At 41.4% G+C, this 23504-nt stretch overlaps 1 protein-coding gene across 1 annotated transcript in view; it reads right to left on the bottom strand.

The window, feature by feature from the left end:
* HSD17B12 (hydroxysteroid 17-beta dehydrogenase 12) overlaps positions 1-21518 on the bottom strand; it is a 114189-nt gene extending 92671 nt beyond the window's left edge. The window contains exon 1 of the mRNA XM_061610825.1: positions 21245-21518. Coding sequence (XP_061466809.1) covers positions 21245-21416 — 172 coding nt within the window. The 5' untranslated portion in view covers positions 21417-21518. The remainder of the gene's footprint in view (positions 1-21244) is intronic.
* Between the last annotated feature and the right edge of the window lie 1986 nt (positions 21519-23504).

The following is a 23504-nucleotide window of genomic DNA, read 5'->3' as shown; positions in this document are numbered from 1 at the left end:
AAAATTTCTGGTTCATCATACGGTTCCTCCATGAATGAATCTGTCATCCTGGCATCACTTTTATAGAGTTCTTCAGTGTATTGCTTCCATCTTCCTTTTATTTCATCTCGGTCAGTCAGTGTGTTCCCCTGTCTTTTGGAACAGGGCTCTTGTTCTACCCTTTTTGTTGTCCTCTTCTATTTCTATACAGTAACTATTCTGATAGTTCTCTTTGTCCCTACCTACTAGTCGCTGTATTGTTGCATTTAAGGTTCTGACTGTGTTTCTATGTCCTTTTGCTTTTGCTTTCCTTCTCTCTTTCACCATTTTAAGAGTTTCTTCAGTCATCCATTGAGATCTTTCTCTCTTTTTAACTAGAGGTATTGTCTCTTTGCATTCTTCCCTGATAACGTCTCTGACTTCATTCCATAGTTCTTCTGGTTCCCTGTCAATTAAGTGTAAAGCCTCAAACCTGTTCCTTATTTGATCTTTATATGCTTCTGAGATGTTATTTAAATTGTATTTCGGCATTATGATTGCTTTATTGGTCGTGTTTAGCTTTACTCTGATTTTCGATACAACCAGTTCATGATCTGTACCGCAGTTTGCTCCTGGTCTTGTTTTTGCAGAAAGTATGAAACTTCTGTTTTCTGCTACCAATTATATAATCAATTTGATTCCTATATTAACCATTTGTACAGTCCATGTGTACAGTTGTCTTTTTGGTTGCTCAAAAAATGTGTTTGCAAAAAACAAATTATTGGCTTCACAGAATTCAGTAAGTCTTTCTACTGCTTCATTTCTGTCTCCTAGGCCCCATTTCCCCACAATTCCTAATTCTTCTCTGTTCCCTTTTGCATTCCAATCCCCCATGATTATCAGCACACCTTGTTTTGGTTTGTGATCCATTTCTTCCTGTACTTCTGCATAAAATCTCTCCAATTCTTCTTCTTCTGCATTTGCCATTGGAATATAGACTTGGATGATGGTTATGTTGATAGGTTTCCCGTTTAATCTTATTGATATAACTCACTCAGACCTTGCGTTGTAGCTCCTAATTGCTCTTGCTACATTGCTTAAAACTATTAAAGCAACCCCATTTCTTCTTAATTTCTCCTTTCCTGCATAAAATATTTTGTTGTTGCCTGATTGAAAATGTCCCATTCCTGTCCATTTTAGTTCGCTCACACCAAGTATTGTGATGTTGATGCGTTCCATTTCTTGCTTGACAATTTCTAACTTTCCCTGGTTCATGCTTCTCACATTCAATGTTCCCACTGTGTGTGTCATACAACTCTGGACTTTCCTTTCGTATCTGTGCGCATCAGCCTCTGGGCTTCCTTTCAGCTTTGACCCAGCTGCGTCATTAGTCACAGCACTACTCGTACTTGTCCATTGTTCTTCCCCAGTAGCTCGGTGAGTGCCTTCTGATCATCTTCCAGCACTATCTTGTGTTGCATTTTGGATTTTAAATTTTAAAATTGTGTATTTGTTTTAATGTTTTTGATTGCTGTAAACCGCCCAGAGAGCTTCGGCTATGGGGCGGTATAGAAGTGCAATAAATAAATAAATAATCTGTCCATCGGGTTTTCGTGGTAAGAGATATTCAGAGGTGGTTTACCATTGCCTTCCTCTGAGTTTGGATGCATCTTAATCTGGTGTTTCAGCTTTGACCATTCTGCCTTCGGTGTCCCTGCTACGAGTCTAGCCTCTTGGTCTAGACTCCTGAAGGCACTGCTCTTAGCTTCTTCAACACTCTCAAACCCTCTCACCACGTTAAGGTGTGCATCCTAGAGGGGGTGTTATATAAACAGGGATGCAAAAATTCAAACACATAGTTGGTGCCTAGAGTTAAAGACAGGGACTGGCCCATGAAGAGCCAGTGAGCATGGCTTAGTTAGATTTGAAGTCAGATCTTCTCAGTACTATTCCAGTATTCTCTTGGCATGATGTAAAATAGCCTGGAATAAGCCTTGGCCTGTTACACATGCTCCTCCCCTTGCATGTTGTGCTTCTCTCCATGCCTAGTTTGCCAGGATCAATGCCATAGGAAACCAGGAAGGGGAAACTGCTGAACAGAACCAGAGATAGGGAGCCTGTTACATCCACTTACTCCAGACTTGCTCACCATGGTTTGGCATTATGTCTGAACTGAGTTACTGTGATAAATAATACTTATCTGATGTATTCTTGGCTTTCTTAAAGAAGCCTCTGGAATTGTTCAGTGGTTATGGACTATGTGTAATTTGACTTCTTTTGCTCAGAAATGCTATGAAGGATGCTACAAAAATTTTTTAAAGTTATGTTCAATGCTGTGCAACAATAAGCAAGGCTATTTGCCCTGAAAAAGTCTGCAAAAATACAGCTACAGCAATGCAACAATTATCAAACTTCCTTATACATTTCTGTTAGAGTTTGATGTACCTTATACTCCCTGAAACAAAGAGGAAGCGCCTGTGGACACTATTTAGGGATCCAAATGCTACTTCTACAACTCTCTCCCCCTTCCCCTGGGACAAATAACATGGGGATTTGACAGTGTCCTTGTCACATGACAGTTCTTCCCTTTAAGATTGAGTCACATCTAAGTCATTGTACATGCAGTTGAGTCCCACTGCTCACCAAACACAACACATTCATTACACAGCAGATGAATGGTGTGACTGAATTAAAAGACTGGCCAGTTCACGTTGCTTACTTTACTGATAAAGTTAAGCACAATGGGGAAAGAGACATGATTACCAAATGACACACCTATCAATTACAAATTTTAAATATTTCCCTCTTCACAAACCAGAGAGGCAAAGCCCCTGAATTCATTTTGTGTCTCAACATCAAGAATTCAGTTTCCTTCACAAGTTAAAAAGCAAGAGATATATTTGTGTTTTTAAAATTCAGTGTCCTTTCTGCAAAGACATTCACATGTAATGTGAACACACTATAAACAAGCCATTAGGAGTCCTAGCCAATCATATCTCCCGGGGTAGGTTTACACCACATGTGTTTGAAAGCATACAAAAGAAAAAGGTGCCAAAAGATCCACAGTACAAATGTGGGGACAGGCTTTCTGTGAAGTGTGAAGCAACCCTTAAATTATTATTATTATTATTATTATTATTTACATTTGTATACCACCCCATAGCTGAAGCTCTCTGGGCGGTTTACAACAATTAAAAACATTAAAAATAAACATACAAATATACAAATTTAAAAACACTTAAAAAAATTAAAAACACATCCTAAAATGCCTGGGAGAAGAGGGAAGTCTTGACCTGGCGCCAATAAGGTAACAGTGTTGGCGCCAGGCGCACCTCGTCGGCAAATTCATTCCATAATTTGGGGGCCACCACTGAGAAAGCCCTCTCCCTTGTTGCCAGCCTCTGAGCCTCCTCGGAATAGGCACCCGGAGGAGGGCCTTTGATGTTGAGAGTAGTGTATGGGTGGGTTCGTGTCGGGAGAGGTGTTCCGTCAGGTATTGTGGTCCCAAGCCGTGTATTATTATTATTATTTTATTATTATTTATTAGACTTTTATACCGCCCGACTAGCAATAGCTCTCTGGGCGGTGAACACAGAGAATACAATAAAATACACAATATAATACAATAAGAACATATAAAATAAGAACAATCTAAAATCAGTACAACAGATATGAAAATCAGGTTAACTTAAATTAAAATGCTTTGGAAAAGAGGAAGGTTTTAACCTGGCGCCGAAAGGATAACAATGTCAGCGCCAGGCGCACCTCCTCAGGGAGACTGTTCCACAGTTCGGGAGCCACCACTGAGAAGGCCCTAGATCTTGTCACCACCCTCCGGGCCTCTCTATGAGTCGGAACCCGGAGGAGGGCCTTCGTAGCAGAATGTAGTGTACGGGCCGGTTCGTAACGGGAGAGGCGTTCCAACAGGTATCGTGGTCCCGTGCTGTATAAGGCTTTATAGGTTAATACCAACACTTTGAATCTGGCCCGGAAGCATATTGGTAGCCAGTGCAAGCGAGCCAGAACAGGTGTTATGTGCTTGGACCGCTTGGTCCTTGTTAACAATCTGGCAGCCACATTTTGCACTAGCTGTAGCTTCCGAACTGTCTTCAAAGGCAGCCCTACGTAGAGCGCATTGCAGTAATCCAAACGCAAGGCTTTATAGGTTAAAAGCAGCACTTTGAATTGAGCTTGGAAACATACAGGCAGCCAATGCAAGCGGGCCAGAATCGGTTTTATATGTTCGAACCGTATGGTCCCTGTTACCAATCTGGCTGCTGCATTTTGCACAAGCTACAGTTTCTGAATCGTCTTCAAAGGCAGCCCCACATAGAGTACACTGCAGTAATCTAACTTGGAGGTTACCAGAGCATGGACAACTGAAGCCAGATTATCCCTGTCCAGATAGGGACGTAGTTGGGCCACCAACCGAAGTTGGTAGAAGGCACTCCGTGCCACCAAGGCTACCTGAGCCTCAAGTGACAGAGATGGCTCTAGGAGAACCCCCAAGCTACAAACCTGCTCCTTCAGGGGGAGTGCAACCCCATCCAGAACAGGTTGGACATCCACCATCTGGTCAGAAGAACCACCCACTAGCAGCATCTCAGTCTTGTCTGGATTGAGCCTCAGTTTATTAGCCCTTATCCAGTCCATTGTCGCAGCCAGACACTGTTTCAGCACATTGACAGCCTCACCTGATGAAAATGAAAAGGAGAAATAGAGCTGCATGTCATCAGCATACTGATGGCAATGCACTCCAAAGCTCTGCATGACCACACCCAACCATTTCATGTAGAAGTTGAACAGCATGGGGGACAGAACTGATCCCTGCGGAACTCCAAACTGGAGAGTCCAGGGTGCCGAGCAATGCTCCCCAAGCACCACCTTCTGGGGCCGACCTGCCAAGTAGGAGCGGAACCACTGCCGTGCAGTCCCTCCCACTCCCAACTCAGCCAGTCATCCCAGAAGGATACCATGGTTGATGGTATTGAAAGCCACTGAGAGATCAAGGAGAATCAACATAGTCACACTCCCCCTGTCTCTCTCCCAACAGATGTCATCATACAGGGAGACCAAGGCTGTTTCCATGCCAAAACGAGGCCTGAAACCCGACTGAAATGGATCCAGATAATCGGTCTCATCCAACAGTGTCTGGAGTTGGCCCACAACCAGTCGTTCAAGGTCCTTGCCTAAGTCTAGCTTCCCTAGCTTAATGGGTGTGTAAATCAGACCTGTATAGGCAAGCAAACAATGGATAGCCCTGTGTCAATTATCATATGCAGCTATCTATAAAAAAATGTAAATATACTGCCTTCAGGTCGATTCCGCCTTATGGCGACCCTATGAATAGGGTTTTCATGAGGCTGAGAGGCAGTGACTGGCCCAAGGTCACCCAGTGAGCTTCATGGCTATGTGGGGATTCGAACCCTGGTCTCCCAGGTTGTAGTCCAACACCTTAACCACTACACCACACTGGCTCTACAGCTATCTATACGCATGGGGGAAAGGTACAGCTCAACGCCAGAGAAAATGTTTTGCATGAAAAATGTTTTGAATTTAAATCCCAGGGGCTTCAGTTAAAGGATCAGGTAGCAGGTGATGGAAAAGTGCTCTGTCCAAGATCCCTAAGAGCTGCTGTTATTCAGCATAGACAATACTGTACTAGATGGACTAATTATGAGATTTAGCATAAGGCAGCTTCATATGTAAAGTTCATTTTATTTCCTACACAAAAGTGCTTTCCATGGAGGAAATGTATAATGTGTAAAATAACCCAAGTTATGTTATGTTGCCATTGTTATGTTGTTATGAAAGTTATGTTGCCGCCCTGGGCTCCTTCTGGGAGGAAGGGCAGGATATAGATGAAATTATTATTATTATTATTAATCACCAAATAATCATGTAATACGTTTTCTACATGTGAGAACAGCAATGCACACACATGTGGAAAGGGCTTGTCGTTTTGGTAGCAACTGGCTGAAGTGCTCCTTGTAACTCAGCTATCCACTGCCAAAATGGCTAGCCCGAACCTTGCTGCCCCAAATGAGTGGGAGAATACAAAAATGTAAGAACATAAGAAGAGACTGCTGGTAATGGCCCAAGTAGTCCAGCATCCTGTTCACAATGTGGCCACCCAGATGCCCATGAGAAGCCCACAAGCAGGACCTGAGTGCAAGAACACTCTCCTCTTCTGCCGCCCACAGCAACTGCTTTTCAGAAGCATGCTGTCTCCAGCTATGGAGGCAGGGAACAGCCATAATGGCTAGTAGTAGTAGATTGTCTACTACAAGTTTGTGGCCATCACTGCCTCTTGTGGGAGAATTAGGTTAACAGGCACATGCCACAGGGCCTTTTCAGGAGCAGTTACAGTAAGGCCCCGCTTAACAGCACTTCACTTCCCGGCGTTCTGCTAATGCGGCGGCTTTCGTTTTCCATTTTAAAGCTGATTTTTGCTCTTTTGTGACGTTTTGCGACGTTTCCATGTCATTTTCGCACGACGACCCCATTATAGTCTATGGGTTCCACTTTATAGCGGGGGCCTGGTCCCTAACCCGCCGTATCAGCGGGGCCCTACTGTACTTCTGAATTCAATTTCAAGTGCTGTCATGCAAGCCCTGCCCCTTATTAATTTCTAATAGGCCTTAAAAACATTTTTACTATGGTCAAAGAACTGTAAGCTGTATGCTATGTTTTTATAGCTAGTTAGGTTATTTCTTTTCTTTGATGCAGGTTTTCATATATTTTGATCGATCGCAGCTGGTTTAAATATTTAATCTTTTTAATGTTGGTGTCCATGGGAAATTTCCATACAAATGAAAACTGCTTTAGGAGCATTTCTGCCTAGCTTGTCACCTTTGTCAACCACTCAAAGCAAGGGCAGCGAGAACATAAGAATGTTTGCCCCTTCTTTTTCTCCCCATCATGCTGGCGCACAACTGTAACAGCCCTTGGGAGAATTCTCTTTTGTGTGCCCCACTCATGCTTTGTGCCTAGAGTGCCATTGCCTTAGCAATAATAGCTAAGAATTCTCTCCAGCTCAGATAAAAATGTAAGCTGTAAAAGAATGTGTTTTGAAAGTGTACCTCTTGCTTGGGGTGCGTTTTTATTAATCTGCCTCTGGAGAACTTTGCTGCCATCTTTGCTTAACACTGAAGCATGTGCAAGAACAATAAATAGAGAAAGGCCCCACCCCCAGTGTTTTCTTCCATATATGGAGTGGCTCCTCCCTGCTCAAGGAGGTGTATCCAAAATAGGAGAGTGAGCCACACAGGGTTAATTTAGATGAGACACCAGTGGAAACACAAGCATGGTGCACTAATGTTTGTTACAATATATTTTTAAAATATTGCTCCAGCACTGTTCAGTGGAAATTCCTACATTAGACATATATATTATATCAATGCCAGCTTTCATTATTGTGTTGAACTGTCTGATAGCAAGAGAATACTGTTGCTTTAAAGGAATGCTACAGTTGTACACATAAAAACGGGGAAGTCATTTCACAAGTTAACCAACAGAGGATGCCATGTAGCAATATATAGAAAACCTCATTCTACAGCTAAAACATTCTCAAAGGAACAATCAATTTCAAACCAAAAATGTTTTGCCAACATACATAACAACGAAGCAACTTTGTTATTATACTAGTCAATTCCTTAGAAAAACTGCCAAAGAGGATCTGTTAGGTAAGAAGCAAGTGCAAAAACTCAGTAACATGCTTAAAATTACACAGGATCTCTATTAATATGTCTTACATGCATCAAATGGGTCGTCAACAGAAGGTAGTGCTTGAGGAACACTGCTCGACACCCTGGACTCTCCATTGTGGAGTCCCACAGGGATCGGTACCGTCCCCCATGCTTTTCAACATCTATATGAAGCTGCTGGGTGCGGTCAACAGGAGTTTTGGAGTGCGTTGTCACCAGTACGCTGATGACACGCAACTCTATTTCTCCTTTGCATCTTCCTCAGGTGAGGCTGTTAACGTACTAAACCGTTGCCTGGCCGCGATAATGGATTGGATGGGAGCTAACAGACTGAAACTTAATCCAGACAAGACCGAGACGCTGTTAGTGAGTGCCTTCTCTGCCCAGATGGTGGATGTTCATCCTGTTCTGGATGGGGTTACACTCCCCTTGAAAGAACAGGTTCGTAGCTTGGGAGTTCTTTTCGACCCTTCCCTGTCTCTTGAGGCTCAGGTAGCCTCAGTGGCATGGAATGCTTTCTACCATCTCCGATTGGTAGCCCAGCTACGTCCCTATCTGGCCAGTGACGACCTTGCCTCAGTCGTTCATGCTCTGGTAACTTCTAGATTGGACTACTGCAATGCGCTCTACGTTGGGCTGCCCTTTAAGATAGTTCGGAAACTACAGTTAGTCCAGAATGCAGCGGCCAGATTGTTGACGCGGACCAGAAGGTCCGCTCATATAACACCTGTTTTGGCCCGTCTGCACTGGCTTCCTGTTTGTTTCCGGGCTAAATTCAAAGTGCTGGTTTTGACCTATAAAGCCTTACACGGCATGGGACCGCAATACCTGGTGGAGCGCCTCTCCCAATATGAAACTACCCGGACACTGCGCTCAACATCTAAGGCCCTCCTCCGAGTACCATCCCATCAAGAAGCTCGGAGGATGGTGACTAGAAATAGGGCCTTTTCGGTTGTGGCTCCCGAACTGTGGAATGGTCTCCCCGATGAGGTGCGCCTGGCGCCGACGCTGCTATCTTTTCGGCGCCAGGTGAAAACCTTTTTATACTCCCAGGCATTTTAAAGTGTATTTTTACAGTATTTTATTACTATGTTCTATTCTGGATGTTGTTTGGTTCTCGTATTGTTTGTGTGTTTTTGTTTTTTTGAGTTATTATATTTATTGTATTTATATATTGTGCCTGCTTTTACCTTTTATGTACACCGCCCAGAGAGCCTTCGGGCTTAGGGCGGTATATAAATTAAATTAAATAAATAAAAAATAAAATTTACATTTATTCAACAGTCAGTCACTGTTGATTATCAACACTATTTCTATTTAAGTTAAAGGCAACAATGTTCATGAGAACATGCAATGTAAAGGCCATAACACCAAGAGACTCCCCCCGAACAGGCAGGCTTCAGCAACAAAAAATGATCTAAGGGATTATTCTAGCAGCTAATTTTTAACAGGCACCGTGTCTGAATTGTGCAAGAGCTAAAGGTCCAGCAACATCAACTCAGCCCACTAATTCAGTTTTGTACAAGGTGAAGTACAAGTAAGTGGTAGTTTAATCCCCTTCTAATGGAACCAGCAACAGAGTCAGTGACTGGTGACTCTTGTGCATAAATTAAAATGCAGACCAATGGGAATAGGTAGCTGGGGCGCATACAGAAGTTGCTGAAGCCTCTGTTGCCATTCATGCTAACCCAGATGGAAGACCCCTGGAGACCAAATTCAGCTTTCCTGATTGTCTGCTGCCTCCTCTTGACCTAGATTCAAAGGAGGAAAAGATAAACTACACATGGCAATTTTGGTTCACATTTGTCCACCCTCCACAACTCAGTGTGCAATAACTGGAGCTACCTAATTTATGCACAAAACTGCCTGGTGCAGAAATAGGTCTGAGTTAATGTCAATCAGAACAGAAGCCTACTCTTGTCCCAAGTGTCCTAGCACATGGTTAGGATTGGGGTGTGTGTGTGTGAATACAAACACACACAATAGCAGGATGATACCCAATCTGACCAATTAATATCAACTTAAAGAGTGTAAGAGGAACAGCATACCTGCCAGCTTTAAATCCAAGCTCCTGGGGGAAAACATCTTAGGCAATCTAAGTTCCTGGTGTATGGTGAACTAAAAGAATTATTGCTATCAAATAGAGCAAACACCACATGCCATATTAAGAGATGCTTATTTTAAGGGACCTATAGCAAATGTGCACTTCTTAAAAAATGAAATGATCTACTCTTGGCCTCTTTGCTAAGACCATGTTTTCAACAATTTCCAATATGGAACAGACTCCACTAAAGAAATGTCATACCCGAGAGACAAATGAATGAATTCGTTTAATTATACAGCCACGGGCGTGGCTGTATGCTATAGCCAGTATGGATTTTTCACATTCCGCAATGTTAAATTGAAAATAACCCCCATGCCATTCTGATGCTTCCCATACGCTCACTTCAAAACAAAACCTTACAAAACTTATAGTCCTGAACTCAAAAACGCTTGCTTAATAACCCTCTCAATTTTCATGGCAATAAACCAAACAGTCAGAAAGAATTGAGAGTTCAAAGTCTAAAGAGAGAAAGAAAAAACCCAGATGCCTTTTCAACTTCTTTCTCTCAGAGTTCTCATAATCTGTTGAAAATAATTAAAAATCAGCCATGTTCACAGAGTACCTGTAATCCTAATACTAACCCTGCACCATACTCTGACCTTCATCTTCTGCATTTTAAATTAAAATTCCTGGCTGATTTTTAATTAATTTAATAATTTTTGCATTGAACTGAATGATGATGTCAGGCACGATCAGTAAGAATCAACTGTCAGTGTTCTAAAAGCCAGACTCACAGCTGCTTGGCTTGCCTAATCAGGGGGTCACACCCACACCAGACTTTGATTTCCTGTGAGACAGTCATGGCTTCCCCCAGAGAATCCTTTTGGGGTTGGCTAGATTTTATCTTCATTGTTCTTAGATTTTTAATGCCTAGGTATTGTATCCCTATTTTGTACGTCGCCCAGAGTGGCTGAACAGCCAGCCAGATGGGCGACTAATAAATTCAATTTGTAGGGAAGTACAATATCTCAGGTATGTTCTTAAACCGCAAGGTTTTTTGCCTATTAGTGAATACATTTGTGCCCCATGAAGGCTCTCAGAGCGGCTGTCTGTAACTGTTCTGTCTGTAAACAGCAAAACATTGATGAGTACTGGAATAGCATATATTAAAAGCTTGATGTTGGAAAGTAGTATGAAACTAAAATCACTACTTCTCTCAGGCATGCTACAGGAGTAGCAACACTCCATCTCTTGCTAAACAACCTACAGAGTAACTCTCTCCTCAAGGCATGGCCACAAGTGCTAGCCTACTTGTCCTTTTGCCAGCAGAACCTACAGATAATGTCACTGTAGTACAGTAGTGGGAAACCTCCAATCCCACTGACCTGATTAGGCCATTTTGGATAAACCATTCCCACCTTTCCAGACGTCTGGCATGAGAAACTTCAAGCTGCAGCTAAAATGAAGAATTCTTAATTCTTTCCTTTGAAGTTGGTTCACCTGATGTCATCAGGTGATTGACAGATGGGTGACCTACCAGCCTGTCAAAGTGGCCTGCAGGGGGTTGGGAAGCTCCTCACCCCTGTAGTGGATTTTTATCAGTACATTTTGCTGATGTAACCATGGCATGACTTAAAGGATGAAAATGGGTGGAGAGGTTGTGTATGAGAAGGTACAAGTAGGGAGGGGCAAATCGGGCTCAATTTGGTGCAGATTTTACACATGACCGAAATAATGTCAGTCCTGTCTGATCTGAACCAGAAAGCTTGATTTATTAAAAAAAAGGGGGGGGAAGAAAAAAAAGCTGTGCAAGATTCTTAAAATAAAACATCAGGTACTTACAGGTTCACAAGGTTGGGGCTGCTAGAAAGCACAATAGAAATGACAGTAGCTGCCTCACAGGTTGAAATGGGACCAGAAATGCCCCCGGAAGGGGTAGTACATGATGACCTACCAGCTCTTACATGGACACTGTATCAAAAAAATATGGTTGCCCCCATCACCACTTGATAGCTACAAGCTATTTTTCCTCCCATATCGTATCGCTGCATGGGCTACTGCTTCTGCACCCATCTAAAGGGTTAGTTTGCAGCATGGGAGTGCTGTTAAGGCCAGCCCTGTCTTTGGAATCCTAAGTGGAGTCTGTGGCTGAAATTATGTTCCAGCAGCTACATCTGCTGTACCAGTTGCAACCTCTCAGAGATAGTTTTTCCAGAGTTATTAATGCTCTGATTACATTTCTTGAAGTCTACTAGGAAACTTCAGCTAACATAAAAAACCAGATAGATTACTAACTGGGACTTGCCAAATGAATCCTTTCTTTCAAGTCTGAAACTGCACTGGTTAACTGCCAATTTCCAGAACTCAAGGTGCTAGTTCTCCCGTTTAAAGCCTCAATTAGCTTAAGACCCAAGAACTTGGTGGGCCACCTCCCCAACACAAACCATCTAAATACCATCTTCATAGACCCTTCAAAGCTTCTTCCTGCCTTCTGTGGTGAGGTGGATGAAGATCACGGAAAGGATCTTCTGGTGTGGCATCCGTGTTGAGGAATGCTGTCCCCCAGGCCCTTACTATTATTATTATTATTATCATCATCATTAATAATAATAATAATAATAATATCCCACTCTTCCTCCCAGTAGGAGCCCAGGGTGGCAAGTAGGAGCTTGTTATATGATTTTATCCACTTAAATAAGCCACTGTGAAAGTCTCCACAGGATAATAATAATATTACAAGTATTTATTATTAATAACTATCAGCAGACCCCAGAAATCAAACAAAAAGTGGAGGGGGGAGAAAAGGAGTCTGGGCAAATTCACAGGTGTCTTGAGACATGCAAGAGCCAGGCCTACTGGTCCATGCTATAGCTCTATCTCTGGTGTACCTTCTTCTAGCCTTTTTCAGAGAACCCACATCCACAGTTTGCAGCACCTGGAGTCTTGTGTGCTCAACTGGTACTATTCCACTGAGTTACATAGGACAGTTCAAATGGATTGTGCCTATGTTCATTGTATTACAACCTGCCGCCTTGCTCACCGTAAGCATTTGCCTGCTTGGGGGAAAAAACTCGTTTGATTTCTACAGGAGATACAGTAGGACCCCGCTTATATGGCGGGTTCCATTCCGGACCCCCGCAGTAAAGCGGAACCCCATGGGCCGCGTCGCGCGAAAACGACGCAAAACGTCGCAAAAGGGGGGAAACCCTTTAAAATTGAAAATGAAAGGCACCGCATCAGCGGAACGCCTTAAAGCGGAAAGCCGTAAAGCGGGGCCCTACTGTACTGGAGAGTGGGAGGGCAAAAGACTAATAAAGAAAAAGTGGGAGCCACAGCAGCTGCATCCGTGCTGCTCCTTCTGCATTTTTCAAGATATAGGCACGATTTAGCAACACTAACATTTGTTCTTATACATTTATTAATTTTTAAAGTTCCAAATATGAAGAGTCATAAAAACCCATTTCCAATATATCTTTGCAAACTACCTTCCAGATTGCACGTCAGAGTGTTATTACACAACATATTTTCTAAGAAAAAGATTACAAAAACACTTTTTAACAAATATTTTAACTAATTACAGAGTACATTATTTTCTCAACTACTCTAGTGCCCACCTGTGTAAACAGTAGAATATTTGTCTAGAAAGCAGAGGAAAAAATCTTCACCTTCTTCTATCTGACAGCCCTTCAGATAATTGAAGTGCCATCCTGTCTCTCCCCCGCCCTGCTTCTCCAGACTAAGCATACCTACTTCCTTCTTCAAACTTTCCTCATAAGACTTGTTTCCCATACTGTTTGAAAGGGTGTTTTGCCTAGAAAGGGTATTTTCCTAAATAAGCAAATTAGAAATGTCTGGAGGGAGTCTGCCTAAGATTACAGATGGCCAAATAACACAAATATTTTATCACCTAAATAATTTTTGTTTTGATAAGCAGGTAGCTGCAGTAGCTAGGCAGAAGCACTTTCTATCAGCTTTCTTGCTGAAAAGGCTCCACCACATCTTGGACAAGGAGATAAGAGCAGGGCTGCAGTAACTGTACTGGATGCCAGTATGCTTTCTGAGCTCAATCAAAGTGCTGGAGTCTATCCTTTAAAGTCCTTCAGGGCCTGGGTTCCATGTACCTCAGAGAATCTCTCCATGTACAATTGCTGTGGTGAGATTGGAAGATCTGATATAAAGGTCTTTACCTGTGAATGAATTTCCCCCAGAGGTGCATAATTTCCCCTTATGTATCCTGTGCTTGGGTCTCAATACAGACGGGGTTCTTCCTGTGCGCTGCACAGCAGACTCTCTGGATGAGATGTCAAGGATGGTTTTGTATATTGTGCTGAGTAGACGAGGCTGACTTTTTATTTCACTCTTCCTCATCTGGACTATCATTTCCAGTTCTCAGTGCCATATTCTGAGGATGAAGACAAACTGAAATGGCTTTTCATATTCCTTACTTAAGCATCTGTTAAAACTGAGGGCTACTTTTTGTGGAAGACAGGTACATATAATGCAACAAGTTTCCAAACTAAATGTGTTTCAATGCAGTATAAATCAGAACCACCTCAAGGCATTCATTAAAGGAGTGAAATCGTAGCTCATCTATATGGACTAAGGCAAACCACAGTTTTATGAGAAACAAAAATGGGTTCATGACCCTATCTTAAATACTGGGAGAGGGATGTGGATAGGATGACTCTGACCAAAGTAATTCTTACAAGTTTGAATTTTAATATAGTTGTCTGATAAGTTTTTGCTGTTATGGTTGCTAAATGTAAAAGTAACCCTGAGGACCTTTGATGGCTGATAAGAGACCACCCCTTCCTCACCCCTCATTCCTTCTCTGCTCATCATCAGGAATAGAAGAGGAATTAGTCTTCTGTATCCTATAATGGGGAATGCAGAGCATGAAAGGCTGAAATGACATAATTTAAACTTAATTCCAAATGCCACAGCAAAAATATTATAATCCTGTAATTGAATTTAAAATCTCACAATTGCCAAAGCAATAGGTAGCATCTTGTACACTGCGCAAAACCACCTGAAAGCATAAAATATGGGAGGAGGTAGGCACTCAGTTTCCATCTTATGGAAGTGACACTACTACTAAGCCTAAGACTACAGCCAAAGGATCTAAGAGCAGTATTCAACATAATAATTGTGCCACTGCAAGGATTTCCACTTATGCAGTAGATCCTTTCCTTGCACATATGCAATTCCATCCTCAAATCTGCTTTGGAGAGTTGGGGGAAACTCCAGAACAAATGTAGGGGCACACAGGAGGAGGGGGGGAAATGTTCCATTTAGCAAAGAAAAATCCTTGCACTGATAGAACATTTGCCTTAGCGCTCATAGAAAGTCAAATCCTCTTTAAAAATATAACACCAAAATAAGGATTTTTCATACAGTACATTACTTAAAATTGAGTTATTTTAAAAGACTATGTACTATATTCAGAAACTGAGATGGTGGAGGAGAGAATGAAAAACAGAGAAACTTTGTTGAAAACTGACCACATACTTTCTAGGTTGCTATTTAACTAGGAGAAGCAGCCTTTGATGATTTAAAATCATCAAAGGCAGAACTACCCACGTTTGGTTTTTCACACGCCCAATTGAGCTCAGCAATCTACATAGTAACCCAAACAAGTAATCCATGCTCAGATGTCTATGTACTGTTTAGAACACTAACCATGATATTGCTGCCATCTTTAAACCTGGCTCAGATATAATGGGAGGAGGAAATTTTTAGTCTATAAGTGACATCGAATAGTGCAAGCAAGTGTCCACTTGCACAACCAGGCTTCTTCTGTCCTTCCGCTGGCAGTGTGACCCTCAAATCTGTTCTAGCAGAGGAGAAGAGAAATTGAAAGCCATTATGCAAGCTTGTGGACATCACTGGATGTTGCCCCATGCCTTTTAATAAAGCAGGCTGGAAGCAGGGAGGAAAATTCCTGTTTTCCTTCGTAAGAATAGGGTTTTCCACCAAGAACTAATTCAGTTGTAGAACTGTGCTCGAGAGTAATGGCCACTATATGGTAAAAGTCATATACTCTGAGGGTTTACTTGGAAGAGTTCTTTATTTTATGCTATGTTGCTCTCAACTGTAAGAGGCAAGCATGGAATTACATGGGTAGAATGAGCAACTGGCCTAAGGCATTGAATTTATCACATTCTTTGAAAAGTGAAAAGCAACTTGTGGATTGCTAACAGCATGAGTGAAATCTAGAAATAAGATGTGTAGTGTATCCCCTGAACACAATATGCCCATGTTTCAATTCTCACAGATAATCACTCACCTAAGGTACTACTATTTTCATTATATGCAGTTCCTTGACAGAGGAACAGAAACAGACCAGGGCACATATGGAACACAGACACATACATTTGAAAGGTTGATAGAAAGATCACATCCGTGATAACAGGATGAAAGCTGTTTTTAGTAGTATGAAATTTGCTTTTGGTAGTATAGCAGAAAAGTAGTCATGGACTTATCGTGAAAGTTGGAAAGCTTTCAAAAGTTGCCCAATGGAACGGATAATGTAATTAGTTTTCTTATACTCAGCCTTTAAGCTGTACATTTTGTTTCCAGAAACTTATCTTTAAACTTTTAAAAAAGAAATAGTAGTTATACTATAAAAGATATCAGAGTTGAGTAAAAAGTGGTTCATCTGAGTCCTAGAGTTATGTTAAGATGATAATTATGTAGTTAAAATTTATATTTTAAATTTTGTACTTTTGCAGTAATATCTCAGTGTTACTTTAAAATTTACCATGCCCCCTTTCTTGTCCCAATCAGGTATCTATGAAAAATTTGAGTATCTAGGATATATTTTTATTTGGATCCTTTACTGTACAACAACAAAAAGATTACACTAACACAGCCCTTTTCAAGATAAGGCCCAGGGACAGACCATTGTACTCTCCCTAACTATTTGCAGCTCTAGCCATTTGCAGCCCTTTCCTATCTTTGTGCAAACCTTCAGGCCACACAGGCTGACCAGCAGTAGAGTACGGGATGTGAAGTGAGGTAAAGAGATAGGAATATGCTTGCATTATGTTCTGTGTTGCTTCTTCTCTCCCTGAATTCAGAAGCAATTGGTGGAGTCAAGACTGGTTTTTCCATCCAGTTGCAGTCTGACTAGTTTGGCTGACTACCTACCTGCAGATGAGACAGTGAGTACTGCTGGAATAGTGGAAGTCAGTTGTGATGCTTCTGCTGCTGAACTCAAGAAATAAAGAGGTGGGGAGAGAAGCAAAAAAACAGGAGGGGGATAAGATAGGGATGGAGAAAGACAAGAACGAACACTACGCGATGCAGAAAGGAGAAAGGGGGTTATGCAGAGAGGTAACCATGTTTCTGGAAGACCAAGGTTCATGATATTCCAAAAGAATCATTCCAAAGTAGTCAACACAATGGAAGATGAGACCAAGAATAAAATGCACAAGGGGCAAGAAACCCTAATTTTACAGGAACTTAATGTGACTACTCCAAAGATCTTGGGGTTATGGTAGCAAGCAGGGCTGTGGAGTCGGAGTTGTGGAGTCAGAAGCAATTTTGGGTGGAGTCAGAGTCGGTAAAAATGTACCGACTCTGACTTCAAAATAAATTTATATTTTAAAAAAAATGTCAGTCAAAATTCAAAATGTCAAAGAAGCTTCCCATGAAGTGAGCTGTATTTGAGCATGTCACCATAACTCAAGATGGAAAACATTTTGTGTTTCAGTGTATGACACAGGACCCAGATGAAGACAAATGCTGTGATTCCAAGATCAGCGCATATTCAGGCAGCGGTAAAAATGCTCCTACGAGAGCCTTCAATTTAAAAAGACATTTACAGCGCTTTCCAGCTCTGTGGAGTTGGAAGCAATTTTGGGTGGAGTCGGACAGTAGAAAAATAGAGGAGTCGAAGGTTTGGTGTCCACAACACTGGTAGCAAGTCAAACCATGGCTTATTGTGATATCCCTGAACTGCAGGGAGCCTCGAGCTTGTGTTCTCCCCCTTGCTCCATATGGCCAAAAGGAAAACTCCAGAAATTTTTCCAATAATCTCTAATGTGGAATTTGCCTATTTTCACATGGCTGGAAAAAAGACTCCAAAAGCATTTAGTTTTGATAATTAGGTAAGGAATTAAAATAAAACAAAAATATCATATTGCTTTTATACAAGCCATATATGAAATACTGTCTGCAGTTCTGGCCACTCTATCTCAAAAAGAAAAAGAAAAAGAAGAGGATATCATAAGACTGGAAAAGACACAGACAAAGGCAACCAGTATGATCAAGGGGTTGCAGCATCTCTAATGAAGATTAATGTAGGAAGGAAAATACAAGAAGGTTCTAAACCTTTTTGGAGAAATTTTTCCCATTTTTCAAAATATTAGAATTTGGGAGCTACCCAATGAAGTTGATCAGTAGGGAGTTCAGAAAATATAAAAGTACTGCAAAAAACATGAAAATGGAATTCACTACAACAAAATGATTGCCAATAACTTAGATGGCTCTAAAGAAGCGGAAAAATTTCACTGATGACAGTCCATTAACAGTTAAATGAACCTCTACATCTGGAAATGGTATACCCAGACATATGGAGGACTGGTAGAGGACTTTTCTGAAGGGGAAATTGGAAATTTTGAGAAATACTGAAGAAATCTCTCACAAAATCTTCTCTTTTGAAATGAGTGGAATGCTTTTTTTGAGATAAGGGTTTTTTACTTACTCAAAATGTACAGTAGGATTTTTTTAATGCAAGAATCTACATAGGAAAGTGTAGCAAAATGAAAATTCCTATTATACCATAGATGCATAGAACAGACATATGCTTTAAAAGTTATTATAGAGTTTAACTTGATATCCAGATATGCTGCTGGTACCCAGTTGGGGGCCTCTTCTAGAAATTTCAAAAGCCGTAACTTTTTGTTTCAGAATGACAAGTGATATTAGGCAAATGTATATTCTGCAACAAATGAGAACAAATTCACTTAGTATAAACTACCATGATTGTGTTAAGTGTATGATTCTATGCATCACTGCACAAGAGTATTGGGTTGGGTATTTAAACTCCCAGTGCCAGAAAAACTTCAGCTCTTATCTGGCAATAAAAACTACCCCAGTTCTCTGCAGCAAGTGCTGCCATCTGGGTTGCTGTGTCAGCACAAGAGTATTATAGAGGTATGAAAAAAGAAAGGCTAACAACAGACTCTAAATGGGATCAGTCCCAAATATATAGCAAGAGAAAAATATGACAGCAAGACTGTAAATCGAGGGCATGAAATGAAAATGGACTGCCTTCAAGTCAGTCCTGACTTAGGCGACCCTATGAATAGGGTTTTCATGGTAAGCTGTATTCAGAGGTGGTTTACCATTGCCTTCCTCTGAGGTTGTGAGGCAGACTGGCCCCAGGTCACCCAGTGAGCTTCAGGGCTGTTTCAGGATTTGAACCCTGGTCTCCCAGGTCATAGTCCAACACTCTAACCACTACACCACACTGGCAAATGCGGCATGATTAAACAGGTCAGGCCTGCTTGCCTCACAGGATGCTATTCTAGCTACTGCAGCACAGGGATCTGTTCTTACCCCATCCCATAAAAACCAACACATGGAATAGCATTAAGCTGTTAATTCCAAATAATTAGATATAGTTTTTCAAGTTCTATTTCAGGGGTGGCCAAACTTACTTAACGTAAGAGCCACATACAATAAACCTCAGACGTTTGAGAGCCGGAAGGCATGAACAAATATTACACACACGTTTTTATTGTTACATGCACATTTTGTTCCAAAACTTTATATAAATATTAAGAAATATATGTACGTAATAATATTAATTCATGTATGTAGATTTTAAACTGTTAATTTGTATTAGTTTCAATAATCACAAAGTACACGTGTCATATATATACCAAATGTTTTCAAAATCTGTAGATTCGTCAAGAGCAAAGCTGAATGCAAGGGAATTCTTTAAAGCATTTTGCCTGCAACATCAGCACTGATCTGGGAGCCGCACATTGTATGTCAAATACATACATGCATGTGGCTCGCAAGCCGCGGTTTGGCCACCCCTGTTCTATTTGGTGAAGAATTCAGAGTAAATGAAGAGCTACAAGCTGACATATCCCTACAACCACAGATACTGGCTCAATAAAACCAATTTTACTTTGTTTTCTAATTTCTTAATGAAAAAGCGCTACATTATTCAATGACCCTATGATGCATATATTACAACACATTGGCAGTTTACAGTGGCCAATACTGAAATCTACTGATTACATTTTTCAAAAGCCCATGGAAGTCAGTTGCACAGCAACCAAATAAAAGCACAACTCACCTAATCTTTTTACTCAGCTCTTAATGGAATACCACATTATAAAGAAGAATTACATATGTCGAACAATTATATCTCCAATTTTAAAATCCCACTGGCTCTAAAGAAAAAACGACTTGTTTCCTGTTCAATTTATACTGGTTTAAACTACCATTTCTGATGCCTTGGCTTTATTGTTCCTTTTTCTTTAACAAAGCTTGCAAGCCATATGGAATACATGTTGAGTGTAGAAGAGTGGGGTTTAAAGTAAGTACTTTATCATCTCAATATTATGGGCTTTGAAATCTTATGCCTAAGACTAAGAGCACAGGAACCTAGCAAACAAGCCTAGTATGTATGTCTGTATGTATTATTTGATTTATAACCCACCCTTCCTCCCAAGAGGAGCCGAGGGCGGCTATAAGCAGGCTCCACTCTATCACTAAGATATCTTACATGAACTTAAGCAACATCCTACAATGAATTTTTCGTGGAAGACGGAAAAGGCAGACACATAGGATTATCCCCCTTTTCCTCAGATCAGAAAATCTAGAATGACTATCAGTTCCTGTTTCTGAACTCTCAAGTACTATGGTGGAACAGAATCATGCATTTTTTAATGCATCGGCCAAAATGTCACTCACATCAATAACCAACATCACTAAAAACATTACACCTAGGAGTAAATATTAGGAAAGATGTAAAGTAATTAAAAAGCAACAACTAACTAGTATAACAGGAATAACTAATCTCGTTATTAATCTTTATTTAAAACCCTCAAGGATAGAGGATTTTAAGCTATTAAACATAGTCTTACCCTTTTTTCAAGCTGCCAGAGCAGCGATTTACAGAAGGTCAGCATATGAAGTCGTGATAAGTGACCTTGACAGTGTACCGCTCTTGATTTCTGTCAAACACTAACAAGAAAGAGGCGGCAGCAAAGAGGGCTCCACTCAAGACTGGAAACATTACACAAATAACACCGGGACATGCACGGGCTAGAGAAAGGCCCCTGCGCAGGAACAGTTGAGGAGAAACGAGTGTGTGAGCTTGACAAGAGGGGCGTATCAGAAGAAACGAAGCCAACCGAGAACTATGGGGCGGGACAGAGGCCTAGAAAGAGAAGGCACTAGCTCTAGACCGTGGAGAGGCCTCGAAAGAGCAAAGGGAGCGGGCTGGCCGACAAGAGCCAAACTAAAGAACCTGGGCAAGTTACACTGAAGGAACACAGCGGAGCGGACTCACCTGCCCATGCGCCCAGGTGCGGGCCCACTGCCGTCGGGTTTCCCACCACCCACAGGAGGACGGCATGAGCTATGCGGTAAAGGAACAGGCAAACGAAGTAAGCAACGCTCAACACTCCGGCCCAATAGAAGAAGTCAGTATAGGAGGATAAAAATGATTCGGAGCCCCCCATGGCGTTACCAGTCCCGCGATTACAACGACGAGACACTGCAAGACTGATCCTTCCCGGCTTCCGCCGGACCAGTCCTGCAGAACAGCCCCGCCCCTTCGGGGCAGCCATTGGTTGCCTCCATCCAACACACGCTCTCTATTGGATGTTGTGCTGCACACCGACCACGCTTGCGGAGTCCTATGCTAGAATGAGGCGTGCCACCATTTGCCTTTCTTCCGAACAGATTAAGTGCGTCCGTCCCTTCCTAGACGCCTCCGCGCGTGTATACATAATTATTAACGCCCCATCTGGTGGAGCTTATTTTTCTGTCTCCTATTGGCTGAGGGCTTCTTCATTTATTTAGAGGCCACGTTGTGACTAGGTGGTGCCGTTTTGGGCGGCTAAATTGAAGGCATCGGACGACCCAGTGCATGGTGGAGTCCAATGTCCAGGAAATGATGCAGGAGGCAAAGTCTACCCAGCCTAGAAAGATCATGAGAAGAAGCTCGTGGGATACTCATGCCTGAACGTTGCTTCTATTATGGGAAGAGGCTGCCCCGCGGAGATGTGCATAGCTGTGAACGCTGCCCGTTGTATTCTTTTTCACTATGCTTGAATATTTGTGCGCTTGGATGTGTGTGGTTGTATTCAAGTCTATATTTTTCTGGCTTAGTGCAAAACTTAAGAAATGAAATCATCACCCAGTAAACGGTTATGCAAGCAGGCTTTGTGTACTAGTTAGGAAAACTGATTGGTTCGCCTAATATCAGATATAACTACCGCAGGGTAAATTATATATTGTGCAAGGGAGAAAGTGGTTTCTTGTGTTAGATTTGTAGTGTACAGACATTTTCAGAACCGTTCGTGTGAATTGCCTAACACTCACAATCCTCCCAAATTCTTAACCCCAGTGAGCAGTCGTGCCACCACATTTTGCACCAGCTGCAGCTTCGAGACCAACCTCAATGGCAGCCCCACATCGAGCACATTACAGTAATGTGTATCTATATTGTTACATTTCAGTACAAAAAATATAACTTTCTTGTAAACGTTATGAGTATGCAGATACCATCTCATCAGAAGGTTCATTCCATACAATCAGGCCTTCAGAGTAACAGCCCCTTTGCTTTGGAACTCCCTGCCATTATATATCAGACAGGGTCTTCCAACATTCTGCTTTATTGGATAGCCCCATGTTCTAATATGAAAGGAGTAAAACTCTCCCCACACCATGCATAATTTTATACATATCTATCATCTCTCCCCGCCCCCCTTTACTCACCTTATCTCTAAACTAAGAAGTCCCAAATGTTCTAACTGTTCCTCAGAGGGAGTTGTTCCAACCTCTTGGTCCTTCTCTGAATCTTTTCTGGTTCTACAATATCCTTTTTGAGGCGAGACAATCAGAACTACACAGTATTCCAAGTGTGGTTAAATGATAGATTTTTATAACAGCATGATACTGGCAGTTTTATTTTTAAATAGAGTTCAGGGCATACAGAAAGAAACTTAAAATTAAAAATCATAGTAACACAAACAAACAAAAATTAAGAGAAATTAGACAATCAGCTAAAAAATTCATAATTCTGTACAAATTGAAGCTGTTGAACTGTTTTCAAGGGCAGCCCTTGAGAACACAGAGTAATTCAGCCTGAGTACAGATTAGTATGGCCTGCCTAAGCCTACTCAGGAAAGGCTGCAGCTGACTAACTAAAGCTGGTGAAAGGGCTGAATTGAAGAGTACCCCCAAATTGCATATCTTGAGTAATGCAGCCCCATACAGGACAGGTAATCCATCAACCTTACAGACATGGAAAATTCCTTTCAGTTCATTGTGATCAGGACATAGTGAACTTTAAAGAGCAACTTAATTTTTTTATTATTTTCTTACAAACATACAAAATAGCATACATCATATGTTACATTCTACATGTTCAAAATCATACATGTTTTTCATATAAGCTTATAATCTCTTCCCATCAGTATTTTAAACATTTATAGTATCTCTTTATTTACATTGTATGTTATATTAATTTCCATTATTTTAGTAGAGAAAGATGATCAAATATTTCCAAACTAAATGTTTGTTTCATGTAGCTGACAAAAGGG

Source organism: Rhineura floridana, chromosome 2 (genome assembly GCF_030035675.1).
Source record: "Rhineura floridana isolate rRhiFlo1 chromosome 2, rRhiFlo1.hap2, whole genome shotgun sequence".
Classification (NCBI taxonomy): domain Eukaryota; kingdom Metazoa; phylum Chordata; class Lepidosauria; order Squamata; family Rhineuridae; genus Rhineura; species Rhineura floridana.
This window is presented reverse-complemented; position numbering and strand designations above follow the sequence as displayed.